General features: G+C 38.9%; 1 protein-coding gene across 4 annotated transcripts in view; it reads left to right on the forward strand.

The window, feature by feature from the left end:
* Positions 1-19,688, forward strand: part of LOC125236029 (protein kinase C and casein kinase substrate in neurons protein 1) — a 221,325-nt gene that overhangs the window by 196,772 nt on the left and 4,865 nt on the right. For 3 of the 4 annotated variants that reach the window (XM_048142715.1, XM_048142712.1, XM_048142711.1), the window contains 4 exons: positions 6,924-7,150; positions 8,521-8,641; positions 17,597-17,695; positions 19,294-19,430. In XM_048142715.1, the coding sequence (XP_047998672.1) occupies positions 6,924-7,150; positions 8,521-8,641; positions 17,597-17,695; positions 19,294-19,430 (584 nt within the window). The remainder of the gene's footprint in view (positions 1-6,923; positions 7,151-8,520; positions 8,642-17,596; positions 17,696-19,293; positions 19,431-19,688) is intronic. The other variant, XM_048142713.1, reaches the window with a different exon arrangement.

Below are 19,688 nucleotides of genomic sequence, written 5' to 3' on the forward strand. Positions count from 1 at the left end.
ATTTGAGAACCCTTAACTTCGTTCAGGATTCACTGTATGCCCTCGCCGTAAATATATCATTTTCCTTCCTTCTGACATAATATACTACTTATATAATACCCTTTGTGTAAGAATTCTACGTCTCAAAAATCTGCTTTTTATTCTCAAATGAGATCATAAGGCGTAAAATACACACGGGCGGCGAGGGACGTGGCGCGTGGAGCGGACTGGCGTCCGTTCCGCGTGTTACGACGTGCGTCGCCTGTGTGTTGACTGTTAATAGTCCCTAAAAAAATAAACACTAATGCAATACGTTTTATTTTCACAGCGTCATTTATTGGTAAGTATGTAATTTTAAAACATATCAAGCTCAGAATGAAATGTCAAAACTGCCTGTGTGGAGTGTCGCTAACACATTTTGCTTTGACAGTAACGCTCTTTAATACTCGATCCTCTTTGACTAAACTAAGAATACAGGTAGGTACTTGTACAGTCAACAACAAAGCTGTGAATACAGACAAAGTGCCAAAGATATGTATACATACACCTTAATGTACAGGAAATAAAGTTCTGTATACATATTCTTGGCACTGTCTATATTCACAGCTGTTGTTGACTGTACTATGTAATAAATAATGTAGTAGCTACTTATCTAAAGCTGAGTTTAGACGTGCAAGTTATTGCTGCAAGTTTTGAGACAGAAGTATATGCAAGAAAGAGATGCAGATATTTGCCACTCACTCTTACCTATAGTTGCGTCTCAAAACTTGCAGCAATAACTTGCTGGTCTAAACTCAGCTTAAGTGCTATACACTCTGTAATATGTACTTATATAGCTATATGTATATAATTTACCCAAGAGATATTATCGCTAACTCAAGCGATAATAAAACATACATATATAAATTCACATATATTATTTATTTATTTACTTTATTCAGTTTATTCCATATAAATCAAAAAAATGTACAAATGGCGGACGTAATGCCTAATGGCATATATTACCTGATGCCTAATAGCGGACTACTACTTAATGCCAAATGGCGGACTTAATGCCTAATGGCGTATATTATGTATTTCCAAAGGTGTAAGCAGAGTAATGAGACTGCTCAAGTTTCAGTGCCTCTCGTAGCAGTTAGAGAAAGAAAGAACCGAATTTAAAAGTTTAACAAAAATAACACACAACTCGAAACAATGAAATCAATAAAACAATTAATGTATCTACCTAAGACATCTGCGTCAGGTATTTCCTTACAGAGATGTAGGCTAGTAAATTTTATGCGTTGCAACTGTTGCAAGCAAGCCAAGTAACATAGTAAATGAGAAGCATCGGTCTATTTCGCTTAGCACTAAAGAAATCTTAATCGACATTGGCAAACCGTATAAACAGTATCTTAACACGATCCTGAAAAACCCGAATAATCACGCATACATCATACAACCAATACATCACCGCATTACAATACCAAATACCGATAATTGCACACCGAACCATAGATCCATTTTAATGTTTTAAGCTAGCTCATTTTTAGGGTTCCGTAGTCAACTATTTTCCGTCTGTCCGTCCGTCCGTCCGCGGATAATCTCAGTAACCGTAAGCACCAGAAAACTGAAATTTGGTTCCAATATGTATATCAATCACGCCAACAAAGTGCAAAAATAAAAAATGGAAAAAATTTTTTTATTAGGATAACCCCCCCCCCTACATGTAAAGTGGGCGTTTTTTTTTTTTTCATTCCAACCCCAACGTGTAATATATTATTGGATAGGTATTTAAAAATGAATAAGGGTTTACTAAAATCGTTTTTTGATAATATTAATATTTTCGGAAATAATCGCTCCTAAAGGAAAAAAAAGTGCGTCCCCCCCCCTCTAACTTTTGAACCATATGTTTAAAAAATATGAAAAAAATCACAAAAGTAGAACTTTATAAAGACTTTCTAGGAAAATTGTTTTAAACTTGATAGGTTCAGTAGTTTTTGAGAAAAATACGGAAAACTACGGAACCCTACACTGAGCGTGGCTCTTGGCCGGTTTTTATGTTAATTTATATCAAAATGGCATCCAATTAGTGCTCAGTGAAGGGTGGCTGCACACAGTCTGGCTCCTCTACTATATCGTCTGATATATCGAAACGGGCAAGGTGTTCACAAACATCGAAACACCCCTCTATTACCAAAGCTTCAAAGTGCGTTCCGATGTTTCTGAGCACTTTGCCCGTTTAGATATATCAGATGGCCACTGTACAACTGTCTATTGCATTATAGACTTTAATTTGAAAAGTCTTAAGGTGTAATTGAATTGGCTGTTCGCCGGCGCCGCTGGGTCTCGTGATTTCTCTTCGGTTTATCACCTGGCTTTACTTTGTTACGTTTACGGAAATTGTGTTTACGGTGCACAGCCGAGGAATTTAATGGAAATTAAGTACGGGAAGTTATTGGATTTGACAGAAAACTAAGTAAAAGGCGCATGAAATAGGTAATTAATCGAATACGTGAAGCGGGTATGCAAATTTTTGCTGTGGTCTTGAGTATATTAAAAATATTTGCATACAGTTATTAAGTGTCAATAGGGTTAGTAACAATACAAATATTGACACAAAAAAATAATCTGAGAAGAGTCAGATACCCGGTCTCCGGTATCCGGCTAAACCACTATTCGTTGCATTTTTTGTCGCACTATTATGGATGATAAAGGTATATTTGGAAAGAGAAAAGTCATGGAATGTAATAGATTGAGCTGCAAAAATGCATGGAGAATTATGGATGAATTCATTGATAAATTCGCCATGCAGTTTTACCGCTCACTGTACGGTCACGGACTTTATCACTTCTAGCTCATTTTATACTGGACATATCATAGTTAAGCTATGACGTTCCAGTATAAAATGAGCTAGAAGTGGATCAACAATTAAAGTCCGTGACTGTACTTATGGGATAGGATCCTATACATTTTGTGACTCTTCTGTTTCTGTACAGAATTCCCACCCAGTCTTATATGCAATGCAATGCGGTTTCATTTATCAAAAGCACTGCAAGCTAAAGTTTTGTCTGAAAATAAAACCCAAACTGCAATACAGCAATTCCCGATAAGTTTGTACATTTGGATCACGTCTCCGATTTGGATAAAAATTGGTAGGCTGATAGAGTCCATGATGCTGAGCAAGATCCACTAGGTTTCCCAAAATGTCCTAGGTTGATTGTATGAAACTTTCCTTTTTTGTTACCGAAAATGTATAGAAATCTGGACATTTTGGGAAACCTAGTGTATCTTGCTCAGCATCACGGACTCTATCAACCTACCAATTTTTATCAAAATCGGAGACGTGATCCAAATGTACAAATTTTTCGGGAATTGCACAATACTTAACTGCATTATCAATTGAAGTCTTATTTCCTGGCCCAGATTTCGCGATCTGTAAATCAAGAACCGGGAATTGGATGTGGTCCAGTTTCCACTGACACACTTTTCAGTTTGGGCCATTGAGTTGTTTCATTGTGTTAAGATAAATTGGCGAGTTTGCGAGCTGCTTTATGTCTGTTGTGAGTAAACAAAGAAGTTAGGAGTTAATCGATCATGTAGGTATGTTTGTTATTTATTTTATGTATATTTCTGGCTAGTTTGTCTCTGTGTGTAGTGACATTGGTGTTAACATAAGCGACACTGGAGTGTCTATCAGTGGACTTATATTGACCGCGATATAGACCGTGATTACCTTTTTGATTTTTGTCGAGCTCCCGATATTTGCGGAATGCAGCTAGAACCGAAAACCGAGTATCGGTTTTTTTTCGGTGAAACTCGAAACCGATTCGAATTTCGGTTCATAACCGAGTTTTTGTTACCTTCAGGTAAATTGTTAAACAAAACAGATTTTTCGCTTATATTGTGTTTTTATGGACTTTGTAAACACAGTATATAAATAAAAATCTCATAGGACGATTTGTTGACTGCTGGGACCAGTTTTTCTTAGGAATTGGTGAAGATTATTGCTTTGAAAAGTATATCTGAAGTTCAATCGACATGAACAATTTAAAAATGTAACGTAAGTGATGTTACATATTTCTTTATGTTAGACGCAGCATATTGCGATGTAAAATGGGATGAAAAGACTCTATTTTCAACTCTCTGAGAACGAATCTCATCTATAATTGAAATGATGAAAGTAATCGTTTTGGCATCTTTTGTGTCCTGGTGAGTTCTTTCATTTTTAACCGATTTCCAAATATCAATGGAGGAGTAAAATGAAATAAATATACTATAAAAAGAAAAAAATTACCAAGGCCTCCAAGTGTCCAAAGCTGATTTTAAGAGATCAATGGAGGAGGTAATCAGTTCATCTGTATTTTTTTAAATATTTGTTATTTGATATCTCCCTCAACTCTGAACCGATTTTTTTTTATCGAATGTATATATAGGTTGGTCCTATTTTTATCAAGTGGTGTCCAGTTCTGATGATGGGATCCTGGAGAATTCAAGGAAACTCTTCAAATCTTAAAGGTAAACTGATTTTCGTTTGCTAAGAACGTTGGGGTTTTAAGCCACATTCTGGTCAAGCTAGTGTTGTGAATTTAAGCTTTGAGGCGTAAACTACAAAACTCGAGTCGCGACTTCTGAGTTTTAAAGCCTCGAATTTTAAAGCCTCGACCATATAAGCCCCAACCTTATAAGTTTGCGTTGCTGCTTACGAGCACAGAATCCTCGAGTCTTTAGTCCTCAAGCTTTAAAGACTCCTAAGCTTTGAAGGTTTAAGTCTATAAGATTTGTAGCATTTAAGTCTTAAGAGCTTTTAATAAACTAGATCCTAAGGTCAACAGAAGTAAAAAAAACTGGCCAAGTGCGAGTCGGACTCGCCCACTAAGAGCTCCGTACTTTTTAGTATCCTGAGATACATGAGATACAGCGTGGTGACGTGACCGGGCGGACGGATATCTGAGTCTTAGTAATAGACTTACGTTTTTACCCATTGTGTACGGAACCCTATAATCTACCAAACCGACACCGTCAAATTAAGGGTTAAATATAAATACTATCTGCCTATAAAGCTCGTTGTTTGAGCTCTTAAAGCTTGACACAGGCCTTCGAGGTTTAGGGGCTTGAGCTCTCTATGAAGCCCGAGTCTTAAAGACTCACTCTTAAGAGCTCATAAAAAGCTTGAGTCGTTAAGGTTCTGAACCGTTTCTGAGCTAAAACCTTTAACGCTTGAGTCTTTAAAGCGTGAACCTTTAGGGTTTGCAAGTCTTTAAGGTTTAAAAGTCTTCAAGACTAGTCTTATAACAACACTAGGTCAAGCTCGTGTTTTGGTGGCGGGCTCCATGAAGAATCAAGGGAACTCTTCAAATTTAAACGGCACACCAATAGTGACTTTTGTATCTTTATCAGAAAAGGAATAACATTAAAAAGAATGGCATTTGATGAAGTGGAATCGCTGATGATGATCAGAAAGAAAGTTTTAAAGACGCATGACGCGTTGATTTGTTTTCTTCGTTATGTTTGTTAAGCATGTTGGGTTTTCAAGACGTAATTTTGTCAAGCTCGAGTTCTAATAATGGAATTCATGAGGAATCCAATAAAATAAATAAATAAATAAATCCAGGGAATTCCATAAACCTTAACGGTATACGTGTATTGTCATTTGTATTTTTATCAAATAAAACAGTCGCTTTTGATGAAGTGGAAAAGATAAGCTCCTTCAAAACTTTTTTATATGATTGTTAAGCATGAACCCAGACCCGACACCGCATCCGCAAAACTTTACTTTTAGTTAATTTTACCTACAGTGTCTCCGCAAAAGAAAAAAAAGCACCGAAATTTCTTCTTTCATCCTACAATTGCGTGAAAATAGCATATTATGTTACAATTACAAATCTCTTAAACACCGTTCAGTTGCCTTTTATAAAATATTAGATATTTGGCGTATTAGGTGAATCTTGAACAACGTAAGTACCTACTACAAAAACAAAATGTTCGTTAAAGTTCAAAAAGCGCTGCTGGCCTTGTGGTAAGAGAGTGCGAACGCGAACCCCGGTTCGTACCAATGAATTCATATGTGCGAAATGTCATTTGATATTTACCAGTCGCTTCTCGATGAATTAAAACATCACGAGGAAACCGGAATAATTCCAATAGGATCCTTCCGGTTGGAAGGTGAGACGGCAAAGGCTTTCATAAAGCTAGTGCATGTGCCAAATCTTGGGATTAGTTGTCAAAGCGGACCCCAGGCTTCAATGAATGCCGTGGCAAATACCGGGATAATGCAAGATAGATTAGAGATAGATTGATAGAAGTTCAAATAACAATTACCTACAAGTAATTTGAAAAAGTAAAGTGATCACTGTAATTTGAAATATTTGAACAAGTAAAGTAATCTACATTGGCTTTAGGTACGTCAGTTTCTAGGTGAGAATTTGCATCTTAACTAATGTATTTAGTATTTTTATTAAAAAATCCTTCAACGAAAAAACTCGAGTTTAACTCGATTGAAAACCGAGTTTCAAATCGGTGAAAACCGGACGGTTTTAACCGAAACTCGGTTTTTTCACTACTCGGTTGCATTCCCTACAGATATTTCGATACATGCATCATGATCACGGAAAACTGAAGAAGGCGGGTGGATGTCAAAGTTGCGTAGACAGCGCTCGATCTACCCTCCTTCGCGCGCGTCGGCTGCGTTCACTTTGAGCGTTACCACTGGTCGCATACACACTCGATGGTCTGTCCAAACACTGTGAGTGTAGTGTGTTTGGACACATCTGCGCTATTTAGTAACGTTGTACACCTCAAAAACTTGTGGTAGACGCAATAAGATGCTAGTGTTTTCTTGTTCTTTTTTGGCTAATTTATCTTTATGTATAAGTGTCACACATGTGTCGTACTTAATCATGGGCCGTCATCCATTCCCTTTATTGAATCCGTTCCACTAATCTCAAGCTTTTCCTCTGTTACAGGTTAAGAAAATGGCGGAGCGCGTATCGAAATGCCGCGAGGAAGTGTCCAAGTCCCGAGAGAAGTACCAAGCGGCTCTCGCCGAGATCACCGCCTACAATCCTCGGTATATCGAGGACATGAGCGGTGTCTTCGAGCGGTGTCAGCAGATGGAAGCACAGAGACTCACGTTCTTCAAGGACGTATTGTTCAGCTTCCACAAGTGCCTAAACATCAGCCAGGAGCCTACGTGAGTACTGTTCATTGAGTTGGTTCATCTGTCTCCTTTCCTATAACCCTCGATTCATTGACACGAGCGATGTCTTCAAGATTTCTTCCTTTGAGTTGGTTCATGTGTCTCCTTTCCTACAATCCTTGCTACTTCGAGGACATGAGTGGTGTCAGCAGATGGAGGCACAGACTCACGTTCTTCAAAGACGTAATGTTTAGCTTCCACAAGTGACTAAACATCAGCTAGGAGCCTACGTGAGTATTGTTCTCTTTGAGTTGGTTCTGATGTGTTTCCAACTTCGAGAATCGAGAACATGAGCGGTGTCTTCGAGTGGACTGTCAACAGATGGAGGCACAGAGACTTACGTTTAAGTGCCTAAACATCAGCCAGGATCCTACGTGAGTACTTTCCTCTTAGAGTTTTCTGACAATGTTCCGAATTTTTTATGTATGCTGTCCAATGTTTCTTAGTGTCTATTTACTTTTTTGTATCAGGTTTTCCAAGGTATCCCTTTTCATTCATCTTTTCACACCCGCTGACCAGAAGATTAGGGACCACCCACACTCATGAGTTGCCTCCTATACAAAATGTACTGAGGAGATGTTTTTAGGGTTCCGTAGTCAACTAGGAACCCTTATAGTTTCGCCATGTCTGTCTGTCCGTCCGTCCGTCCGTCCGTCCGCGGATAATGTCAGTAACCGTTAGCACTAGAAAGCTGAAATTTGGTACCAATATGTATATCAATCACGCCAACAAAGTGCCAAAATAAAAAAATGGAAAAAAATGTTTTATTAGGGTACCCCCCCTACATGTAAAGTGGGGGCTGATATTTTTTTTCATTCCAACCCCAACATGTGATATATTTTTGGATAGGTATTTAAAAATCAATAAGGGTTTACTAAGATGGTTTTTTGATAATATTAATATTTTCGGAAATAATCGCTCCTAAAGGAAAAAAAGTGCGTCCCCCCCTAACTTTTGAACCATATGTTTAAAAAATATGAAAAAAATCACAAAAGTAGAACTTTATAAGGACTTTCTAGGAAAATTGTTTTGAGAATTACATTCAGGCGGCGTGGCGAAGACGTGGCGCGCGCCGCAACTCCGCCGCAACTTATGAGTGTGGATGGTCCCTTACGTTTAACGTTGCCATCAACATTGCACATTCTTTAGCAGAAACCATACTTTATCTCTTCATAGTTATTTTATTCCTGGCAAATTTTTGGCTTTGAGCTGAGGAAAAATTGTAGTCTCTTAGCTGTCTAATGTTATTCCCAAGAGTAAAACATATAAGCAAATCTTCCATTAACGATAATTAATCCTTTCTCCCTGTTTCAAAACTGACTTCTTACTCTTTGTATTATCAACTGATTCGCCGTAATTTCCAGATTACCCCAACTCTACGAAGAGTTCCACCACACGATAAACAACGCGGACCACCAGAAGGACCTGAAGTGGTGGGCGAACAACCACGGCGTTAACATGGCCATGGCGTGGCCTCAGTTTGAGGTACTGTCCCGCCCTTGCAAGTGCCGGGGAACCTTCCTTACAGGCTGGCAGAAAAGAGTAGAAGTTAAAAGTGGTAAAATTGAAGTGTCGCTTCTAATCAACGTCTGCCAGAAAACGGGACGATACTACGATGTTGCCAGCTTTAGGCTGCTTATAGTGTCACGCGGACCGACCGCGCGGAGCGATCCGCACGACCAATTTGTATGAAGTTGATGTTGTCGTCTGCGCGGATTCGTCCGCTTTTCTCTAAAACGCTCCCTGAACTTAATACATATTATTCCGGTGCGGATAGCTCTGTGCGGACGATCCGCGTGACACTAAAACCAGCCTTAAATTTTTACTCTTTTTTGCAAATATATAAAAGTCGGATATGATCACCATCAATGGCTAAAGAGTCAGTAAGGGCCCCTAGCCTGACGGACAATCGTTGACGCACCGTGGCTTATCGTAGTTATCTCTCTCTCTATTGCTCTTTAGAATTGGTGCGTCGAAGCCATTTGCGTATTATTCCTCACGGAGCGCCAACGTTTGAATTTTTGTCTAGAAGGCATTTTATCCTCTTTGACCAATGTACAAAGAAATGCTATAGATAGATAGATAGTTACTTCACTTACGTGTCATGACAGAAGCAGAACAGCTATTGCCATAAAGCGCTTTATTCTAGAAAATAAGCCGCATTTTTAATTGGAAAAATTCCACCCACACTTACCAATAATATAAAATTCCACCAACTGATTATTTTCCTGATAAGTTTGATAAAGAATTGATGGTATCATATCCGACGTACACTAAGCCATTTCTTCTATAATGTACGCATCGTATTAACCGAATGCTTTACGTTGATCTAGTTCCCCTCCTAGTATGAGATCAGCATGACACTACTCTAAAAGTTTCCTAGTAGTTCTTACGCTTGTATCTGTAGTTACTTGTAATGCCTTCCAATGCCGTTGGAAAATATTTGCTGAGCATATTTGTACGAGATACCGCACCGATATAAGAATTACGTTATTGCCCTCGCATTCTTTAGCTCGTTTGTATTTGAACTTATTATCAGCGTTGATAAAAAGATTTACATTTTTTCTAGATTGTGCGTAGTCTGTATCGAATATGTTGTGTCAGAGCGCCAAATATATCTTGACACACCTTTTTTATTTACTATAATAAAGATGTGGTCCGGTATTTTTGGCGGTCTGCTTGTCATAATATATTCGATGATGTAAACCTAATCTAAAATTCAACTCTCAAGTATAATGCTAATTGATATACTGAATGTCGCAGTGTTATTTTAGACCCTTTAAATATTCAGTAGGGATGACAAATTCATAGGCGGGATTAGTTTAGGGACTCAAATTATCCCTTTATGGAATCATTAGGAACCAGCCAACCATAAATGGTATAGTGGAGTGGTCCGACCTGTTCATCATTGTTGTATGGCGGATTATTAAAAACGTGAGATTATTTACTGAAAATTTCAAATTTTATGGGCAGTAATGTAGTCGACTGTAACATGAACGTAGCTCAAAAATACTGTAAACGGTCAAATACATTTAATAGTCAACTGTAGAACAGAAGGTTCTCCAAAACATTCATAATAAATAATAATGTATTCTGAATGAAGTAGAAAAATACTATTTAATTAAAAACAGTTTTAGATAATAGTTGATTGCTTCTCTAGAGAGCTCGATTCGCGGGTTTTGAGTGCGCTGTGCGCAATGCGACCTCGTGCCTTGCTCATAACACGCGTTTGTGTGGCGAAAGCTTCAGGATGAGCAAAGTGTGCAAGCACACTTCCTATACGAGAGAGAGATGGTACCGCCATCTATCCAACTAGGGAACGACCTGCAGGCTTCTTATATAATGTGGAACATTAGGAAGAACCGTCAGCCACGCCGCTATTCCAATACCTCCCCGAGGCCGCGTCGGCTATGCTGACGCGCGCAGTGACGGCCACGTCGGCGGCCGCCGCGTCGGCGTGGCGCTGGACGCGCGGCCTGCGCCGCCTGCGCGCGCGCCTGCCCTTCTGCACCGAGCGCGTCGCGCCCGACTGCTGGGCCTACGGCAACCCCGCGATGGTACGCCGTCACGGTGTAGGGCCGCCACGGTCGATCGAGATCTACCTCATGATAGATATAGTTCAAAATTCAAACCAAAAATCACGCGTTAGTATGAAGTCGCTTATGCGTCATCGCCGCTGAACGTAGCCGTACGCATGTTGTTTCGGCGAAAGCTGAATCGGCGTCGATATCTTTTGGGAAACCCTTATACTTCACGTTTATTAAGCCACTAGAAATTATGATAATATAGGGCGAGAGACGCGATCGTTTTAGAAATTACGCCAGAGTATCTGTAGACTCCTTCTTTCAATGGAAACGTCGAACGACGTTTTGCAGCTTTGTATGTGTATCCACAAATACTAACTTAACTTTTAAAAAACTGCTTTTATTTTTACAGCTGTCGTTTGTCTCCTTTATGCCGTAGGTACTTCGTGCCAAAAGATGACAGTTTACAATACAATTAGGTTCTTTAAAATCTACAAGAGGTAGAGGAGGCGTTTTGTAACTCCGGGTCACGATTTTTTGAAGTTATCATATTTTTTCATACCGGCGTCGAGCTTACGTTTTTATTCTACACTTTTCTAAGAACTAGGGTTTTCTATCTGTCAGGAGTAAATCTCGATCGAACTGTGAATTGGATCTCTGGGCGGTTGGCCGGTTAGCACCGACAAATCCAAGAGTGGGTAAACTTCGCACTTGAAACAAATACAATCACTGCACTGTGTCACTTCAATTTGTGTTTACTTTTCAAATCCAGCCAGTAACTAATAGAAACTCTACCGTTATCAAATACATAAAAACCTGTTTGCATTTTAAGACGCTTACGCATCGGAAAACTGAAAGCATACGCTCGCATGTTCGTACTTGCGAGAGATTTTACACAGTAGAAGAAAACAGCGACATAACTCTCTAGGCAACGTGATAACGCTGCAGAAACTACAAGTGTTTTATTGTTAAAAATCAATTAAAATACGTTTCAAAAGCACAAAATATTCCCCATACCAGCTGGCCGCCCAGTACAAAAGCACAACCAGAAACCGGGTGACACGACAGTTTGGACACAGTGGTTTTGGTGACACGGCGTACACCGTGAGGGGTGCAAGACTGATAGACGCAAAGATCACAGCACGCTCACTCATCCTCACCGTGAATCTAGACGGTTTACACGAGATTCAACCACCAACAGCAAGGATCTAGATAGTTTACACGAAATTCAAGGACTATGTCAATTGTCAAGGTCAAGTTGGATAAATGTTTCTGGGCGGGATAAATGCGTCTTTTAAAGATATCTTCTAAACAAAATAGAACATAAGATATAGTATTTTATGACAAGGAGGTCAAAAAAGACGAGTGGCGTGGGTAACAATTTGAGGCGAAGCCGAAAATTGTTATTAAGACGCCACGAGTATTTTTTGACTCAATTAAACACCGTTGCATGCATACAATACTTTTTGTGCGACCATGCACTTAGTTTTTAATAGTTTTCTTGAATAACTTTCGTGAAATTCACACTGTTTCCTATATTTTGACGCAAAGGTTTGCACTGTCAGCTCAGCTGCCCAAAGCCTTCCCGCGCACGCGCACAGTATCGTTATAACAATGCGTTGCCATGGTTACAGAGCCAAACCATGCGTTTTCAGTTTTTTCGATACTGCGCGCATGCGCGGAAAGCCGGCGGATGCTGGCTTTGGGGAATAGACTTTTGATGAATAGGGTTTTAAAGATCTATGCACGACCCTTTAAATGACGAATAACAGTTTGGGAGTAGAAAAAATACATTAACACGTTCGCTGCGGCAAGCCAAAACCTTAACCCAAAATCTAGTGCGTTACGAGGCCCAATCCGCCCCGTAATAGTTTACATCGTAGTGCGTTACGGGTATAAAAGTGCCCCGTACGCCTAAGTTTGTTAAAAGTGCTGTAAGTTCCTGAAAAATTGAATTTTATATATATTATATTTTTTTCGGCTAACTGTAAGAGTATGAAATTTCCTACGTCTCATTATCCCCGCACGTGGATACGATAAAAACTCAGAAAATTATATAGAAAAGAAAATACGGGGTTATTTTATCCCCGTATAGCACTAAAATTGAAAAAATACGGGGCTTAGCATATCCCGTAACGCATGTAATGTATTAAGGTCGATAAATTAGTAGTAAACTTGTAGGTATAAGTGATAGTTCGAACTGTGATATTTGTTACGACGACCCAGAAATATTATGTAGCAATTTAAGTTATCATAAACTACACATAGACGATTTTTATAGACAAATTGTATCTATTTTACAGTCTGCTGCCATTGTCACTTCAGCTTCTCGTGGTGGTGAACGGAATAGACCGGATAAGGTAACAGGGTGGAATTTCCATGTCAAGCAGAGTCATCAATTGGCTAGGATATATTTTCAGACTTGGGTTCTCGCGGGCCGTCCATCTTCTGGTGAAGTATTTGACAATATGAAGAATAGCCGCAAAACCTTCAAAAACAAGCTGAAATGGTGTCAAAATAATGAAGATAAGATCAAGATGGACATACTAGCTACGTGCAAACGAGAAAAGAACTTTGTAAAGTTCTGGAGTAACATCAAGAAACTTACTCCTAAACAAAGTCTTCCTGTTAGTGTGGACGGTCTGCGGGAGCCCAAGCTTATAGCAGACATGTTTGCTGGCAGGTTCAAGGTTGACCCGCTGCCTACGGCGGCACAAGCGGATACAGTGATATCGGGAATGAAGGACTCAGTACGGTTTACCCCCCAGGATATCAAAAAAGCAGTTGCACAAATGACAAGGGGTAAATCGCCTGGGCACGATGGACTTAGTTTGGAACATGTGCAGTATGCTAGCGATATCATTTATGGCAAATTATGCGCGTTATACTGCATGTGCGTCAAATATTCCTACCTACCACTAGAGATGATGCGGACCGTCGTGGTTCCAGTTGTTAAAAACAAAACGGGTGACCTGGGATCTGCCAGCAACTACAGGCCTATTTCTTTGGGCACAATTCTGGGGAAAATTCTGGAGAGACTTATACAGCCTGCACTGGTGAGTAATTTAGATATCCATGACGCTCAGTTCGGTTTCCGTGCCGGGCTCTCAACAGATACTGCGATTTTAAGCCTAAAACACAGTGTGAATTACTACTTGGACCGGGAAACATCTGTCTATGCATGTTTCCTGGACCTAAGTAAAGCATTTGATCTGGTGAATTATGATATTCTCTGGAACAAATTGCTCGACACAAAGGTACCTAAACCTATCGTCGGGCTGTTGAGATACTGGTACGGGAACCAAACTAACTGCGTTAGGTGGGGCGACGCGACATCTAGTGATTATAGACTAGACTGCGGTGTACGTCAGGGTGGTTTAACCTCTCCGGACCTCTTTAACCTCTATGTGAATGATCTGATAGGCGGGCTGAGCGGCGCCAGAATCGGTTGTCATATAGGAGATGTTTGTTTAAACAATCTCAGCTATGCGGATGATATGGTGCTGCTCAGTCCGTCTATCAGTGGTCTTCAGGTGCTACTCTCGGTCTGTGAACGGTATGCGGCGGCTCATGGTCTAAAATATAACGTTCAGAAGACCGAGATGATGGTATTTAGGGCTGGTAGGGGTCCGGATAGGATACCTAAATTAGTTCTGAATGGCTCACCGGTGCGGGTGGTTAATAAATTTAAATACCTCGGACACATCTTGTGCAGCGACTTAAGAGATGACCTTGACATGGAAAGGGAAAGACGAGCTCTGTCTATCAGGTGTAACATGCTCGCGCGCAAATTTGCAAGGTGTACAGATGGTGTCAAGGTGTCTCTGTTTCGAGCATTTTGTCAGTGTCTGTATACCTGCCAACTTTGGGTTAACTATAGTAGAAAAGCATTCTCAACTTTGCGAATACAATACAATGACGCTTTTCGCATTCTACTGAGGTTACCCAGGTTTTGCAGTGCATCGGGCATGTTCGCGGATGCAGGGGTGCCTGACTTCTTTGCCATCATCAGAAGTCGGGTAGCAGGTTTCTGGGAGAGATTGAGAAGCTCTGGCAATCTCATACTTAGCACTATCTCCGAGAACCTGTGTAACCCCATTTTTCGGCATTGGTCATCCGTTCACCATAGCGAGAATAAAAAGTAAAAATAAGACTGGTCTGTCGACTGAAGCAACTCTTAGTGTAAGTTTTATATGTATTGTTTTTGTATATTTTATATGGACCTTTTGTCTGAAATAAAGTGATTTTATTTTATTTTATTTTTATTTATAAATTAGTAGTGATGGGAAATAAAAAAATCGATGTATTAATCGATGGATTAATATAAAAAAATTACACATCAAAAATATGATACTTCGCACTCTTGTATTTTTGCGAAAGTAGTTAATATAATTAAGTAACAAAGAGAAATAAAATAAGATAAACCACCACCGTTTTTACATATTAAGAACATATATTTAATTACCTGCCTGTAATTAGATGCCAATTTGTGGTGATTTTGACGTTTATTGTGTGGGATAACCTTTGTTTTTGGAATATAGTAGTTCTAACGTATGGTTCGAGCGCTTCATTTTTAATTTGCCGATAACAAGTATTTCAGTAAGCACTGCACTAGCGAGACTGTGCCCACAACCCCGTACGGGCCAGCAAATTCTTTTACGGGGTTCACGGAGACCCGTATCGCACTAGAAGGTAATTTTTGTCCCCTGGTCGGTACGGGGTTCCTGAGACCCCGTATATAATTAATATATCAATAAATAATACTTTTGAACAGAAATCCAAATGTATATTTGTCAGTTTCGTAGTTGTAAAAATGACCAAAATACAGCTTTCGCACCAGCGGAGTGAACACGATTTTTCTCACCCGCACTGAGTGATGACAGCGTACGGGGTTCAAAACCCCCCGTAACGCAGTGAACGTGTTAAAAGTTCGGTAACCATACTTCAAACATAGGTACCTACAGGGTTGCAAAAGTTCTAAAATGTTATTTTTAGAAGATATCTTCTAAAGACACATTTACTTCACTAGACGCAATTATCACGGTTGACCAATAATGATGAAATTGAAATAATGTGTTGAAGCTAAGAAAAAGTCAAGTTCCGAATTTTTCGGATCGAAAATATGACGATATTCGGCTACCTACATATTATGTGGCAACAATTATTAGAAGTAGGTTTTAACAGATTTATAATAAACAGAGTCATAAGCCACCGTCTACAGCAGCTGTCAAATAGTCTACATAAGCACAAGCTTGACTTTCAATCGAAGGACATTTTTTTAGAGTCAGCAACGATTTTGCGAGCCTTATTTTAAAAATGCGAGACAGAATCGAAATATTTGATTAGTTTGATCAATGTTTCATAATGTTTGGCAAGGGTTGAATCTTTTGTAAATCTACTAGTATTCAGTAAGCACGCATAGCAGCGCTTACAAACAAATCAAATGACCGTGGAAGACGACCAACTTAATATTAAAACAATACCTATAGATGGCGAAACATGTAAATCGTACGGTTAGTAATATGTAATTAAAGTAGTGGGTCAACAAACAACTTTGTTAGGGAACACCCAATGTAAGGTTTTTAGGAGGACACGATCAATCGATAGAACATTCCCCTAAGACGATTACGATAGCTATTTTGTTGAAACAAAAATAATCGAATAGGTTTCATGTCCGTCCAGTACAAGTTGCTATAACGATTTTGACAGCATTGCCGGTGTAAATGTTACTTTAAACGTGGTAACTTCGATGAAATTATGACGTTTACTTAACCTTGCAGAGGCGGGACTATCAAAATCGTTGCCACCATATATTGGCCTGGTCAAAATATCAACAATATAAGGATACACAGACATTAGCACAGCACTGCCAGCTATTTCGTATACTAGTCACGTTCAGTGTCGCAAAAACTATTATTTTGATTCATTGAACAACTGCTAGTTCAACGTAGATTTTTACTTTTCACCTTTTTCGGTATGATTTTATTCTGGTCTGAAAGGTTATTCAAAATATTTCAATTTTTGATAGACTGATAAAAAATATGTGTAAATATGTTAGCCATATGTGAGCAGTGACACTCAATAGTTAAGAGTTGAAATTATCCGTTAGTCGAAATTATCCCCTTTACAACAAATTTTGCTATGTTCTGTGTGTTTTGAATAATCTTTCAATAAGATTTAATTTTCCTATTTCTTGAGTAACCTGCATGAGTCCAGTGACCGGAGCTTGTTTAGTTAACATGCTTTGAGTGGACGTGTTATTTTATTAATGTTTTAATTTTATTGATTTCCTTTTGATTTCGCTCAAGCACTGCTCAGAGACTTTGGGACAAACTACTTTCAAGTATCGTAAGTCGCGTAGGTACTTTTCCAGTTACATTTTACAAAAAAATTACAATTTGTAAAAAGTAACTTCAAAAGTTATTTTAATCATGTTATGTTAAATGTAATTGTTATCCTTTGGTTGATCACTGATGAATGATGATTCAAACCCCCAAGGGTGGATCAAGTTTAAAAAAATAACGGATTAACCCATTGTTGACCGCGATGGATGTTATTGTTATGTTAACTTCCAAACAGTACGTGATCAACTCTTAAAAATAGATTTGGTAAAGCAATCCCTGAATAATTCTTTACTGTAATTAGTTACACACCAGTGATGGGCAAACTATTTTCCATGGAGACCAAAGTTTCAAGGAATTTTATAGGCGAGTCAGATTTACACTAAAAATGCATTTTTACTAAAGTTCTGTCCGTATCAGACACTATTTTGAAGGACCGATGGGGGGCTGGATAAAGTCCTTTCGCGGGCCGTTCCTTGCCCACCACTGAGTTAAACAAACACGCGGAGTCCGTTGCTCGGTTAGGGCGGTAGTAGCGTGTCCCATTGCCTCTTGTGACGTGGCCAGTTGCGCAGGAGTACACGGAGGAGTTCCGCGAGATCGCGAAGGGCAAGAAGGAGTCGCTGCCCACCGCGCCCATCACGCTGCTCAACCAGCGCCCAGTCAGCGAGGACGTACGTACCACCTTACCCCACCATCCCCCGAAATCTTTAGACACACACCGTTTAGTCATAAAAACTGTTTAGACAGTAAGTTGTTGTCATTTTCACAACAAAAAATTTAATTTTTTCACTGGTCTATTTTATGATGCCATTGCTCCTGATAGTCTAAATGCATTGTTTTTAATATTTCGATATGACTCCGATATCAACTAAATATTTTTTTAATGTGATGTCACGAAAATATTGTCAATTCGTAGGCGCCAGAATTCGCTAGGAGTTTCAGTTACATCCGTGTCGGGAAAAATACCATGCATAAGTAAAATAAACTTAGTTTCTGTTAGAATTTGGTTTTTATACTGAAGCACAGTTTGTCACTTCAAAGTCTGTGTAGTGTTAGCTTTTTATGGTTTTATTTTTACTTGATTACTTTTAGTCGATTTCACACGGTCACCAAATCCACAAAGACACATTTCTATTATATATGACAAACATGATTTTAAAATTAAAATGTTATGGGTGGATAAAACGTTTCAAAATTGTTCAAAAATAAGTGCTTAAGAGATTATAGAACGTGTGTGTCTAAAATTTCCTCCTTTTGGATGAGCAAACAAAGAACATTCTGTTGAAAATGACATCTCTTTTTTATGTATTGAAATGAAATATATATTTAGTATTGAAATGGTAAATTGTCATATTACATAAATTTAAGAACTTTGTTCTGACAATCGAAAACTGACATTGAATGGTTCAAGTAAAAAGTTTACAAGTTTTTGAGTATTCATCCAAAAGCACCCCTACAATAAGTTAAGTATACACATTCACAGCGGGCCTAACCAAGTTTGTCCCCCGGCCCCGTCCCCAGAGCAGCCGACAGACGTGAGTAGGCCCTTCCAGGGATTCAAATGAGAATGAAAACGTGTATAACCGTCATATACAGCCTGGTAAAAAAGACAAGAAATTAAAAACTGCTAACATCGTTCTGTCGTCTCGTTTCCTCACGCAAATTGGTAAGAAAGGGATAACACGACGATGTTGCCGCTTTTTTATTTTTCCTCTCTTTTGCCAAGTACGTATACGGTATTTTTTATTGCTATAGTCAGTAGTTGGCATGAAGCGATTTAGTTGTTGGTAGAACCGGGAGTGGGAAGAGAGTCATTCTCATTTCAATTCTAGCTGTACCGCTTCGATTTTTATATTATTTATTTTATTTTTTAAATCGATGTCGCATGATGGATGTTGCTTATCGCATATTGGCATGTTCATTAATGAAACCATTAACAATTATCTGTATTTTATTGTTAAATATATTTTATTCCTATAAAGTATTTATTGAATACAAATATTATATTCCCTTGATAATTATATATGAATTTTTAAACGATAACAGATCTTTACGAACTTGTAACTCGATGTTTATGTGAAATTAAACCTTCTAAAATAAAACGAATATTCTCAACTCGTAACTTGTAAGAATTATTATGTTACCTATTATTTATAGAAATTTAATACTGAACTGTATCTTAGTAATTACTAAGAAAAACCGAAGGAACAATTTCACACAAACATCGAGTACGTATTCCGATCAGCTCTAACTGTTCCACGAACTTCAGGAGCTGCCCCCGATCACGAACAACAAAATGGCGCCGAAGGCCAACCACGAGCCGCCGGCCAACCACAACAACACCGCGAACGTCAACAACACGAACAACATCAAGAAGGAGACAATTAGCGCGCCTATTGCTGTCACGTAAGTATTTATTTAAACTTAATGAGGGTAAATAGCAAACTTCAAAATCCACCAATCATATTAAATCGATTGGTGGATTTTGAAGTTTACTGTCAGAAACTTGGCGCCTCAGTATCGATTCCTGGTGAAAAAAAAAACGATTCAGAAAACCGTCATTGCACAAATCAAATCAAATCAAATATTTATTTCGCTTTAAAATGTGGTACAGGAGATGTTCACATAATATATTGTAGTCACACACATTCCACCAGAAACTGG

Source organism: Leguminivora glycinivorella, chromosome 18 (assembly GCF_023078275.1).
Source record: "Leguminivora glycinivorella isolate SPB_JAAS2020 chromosome 18, LegGlyc_1.1, whole genome shotgun sequence".
NCBI classification, from domain to species: Eukaryota; Metazoa; Arthropoda; class Insecta; order Lepidoptera; family Tortricidae; genus Leguminivora; species Leguminivora glycinivorella.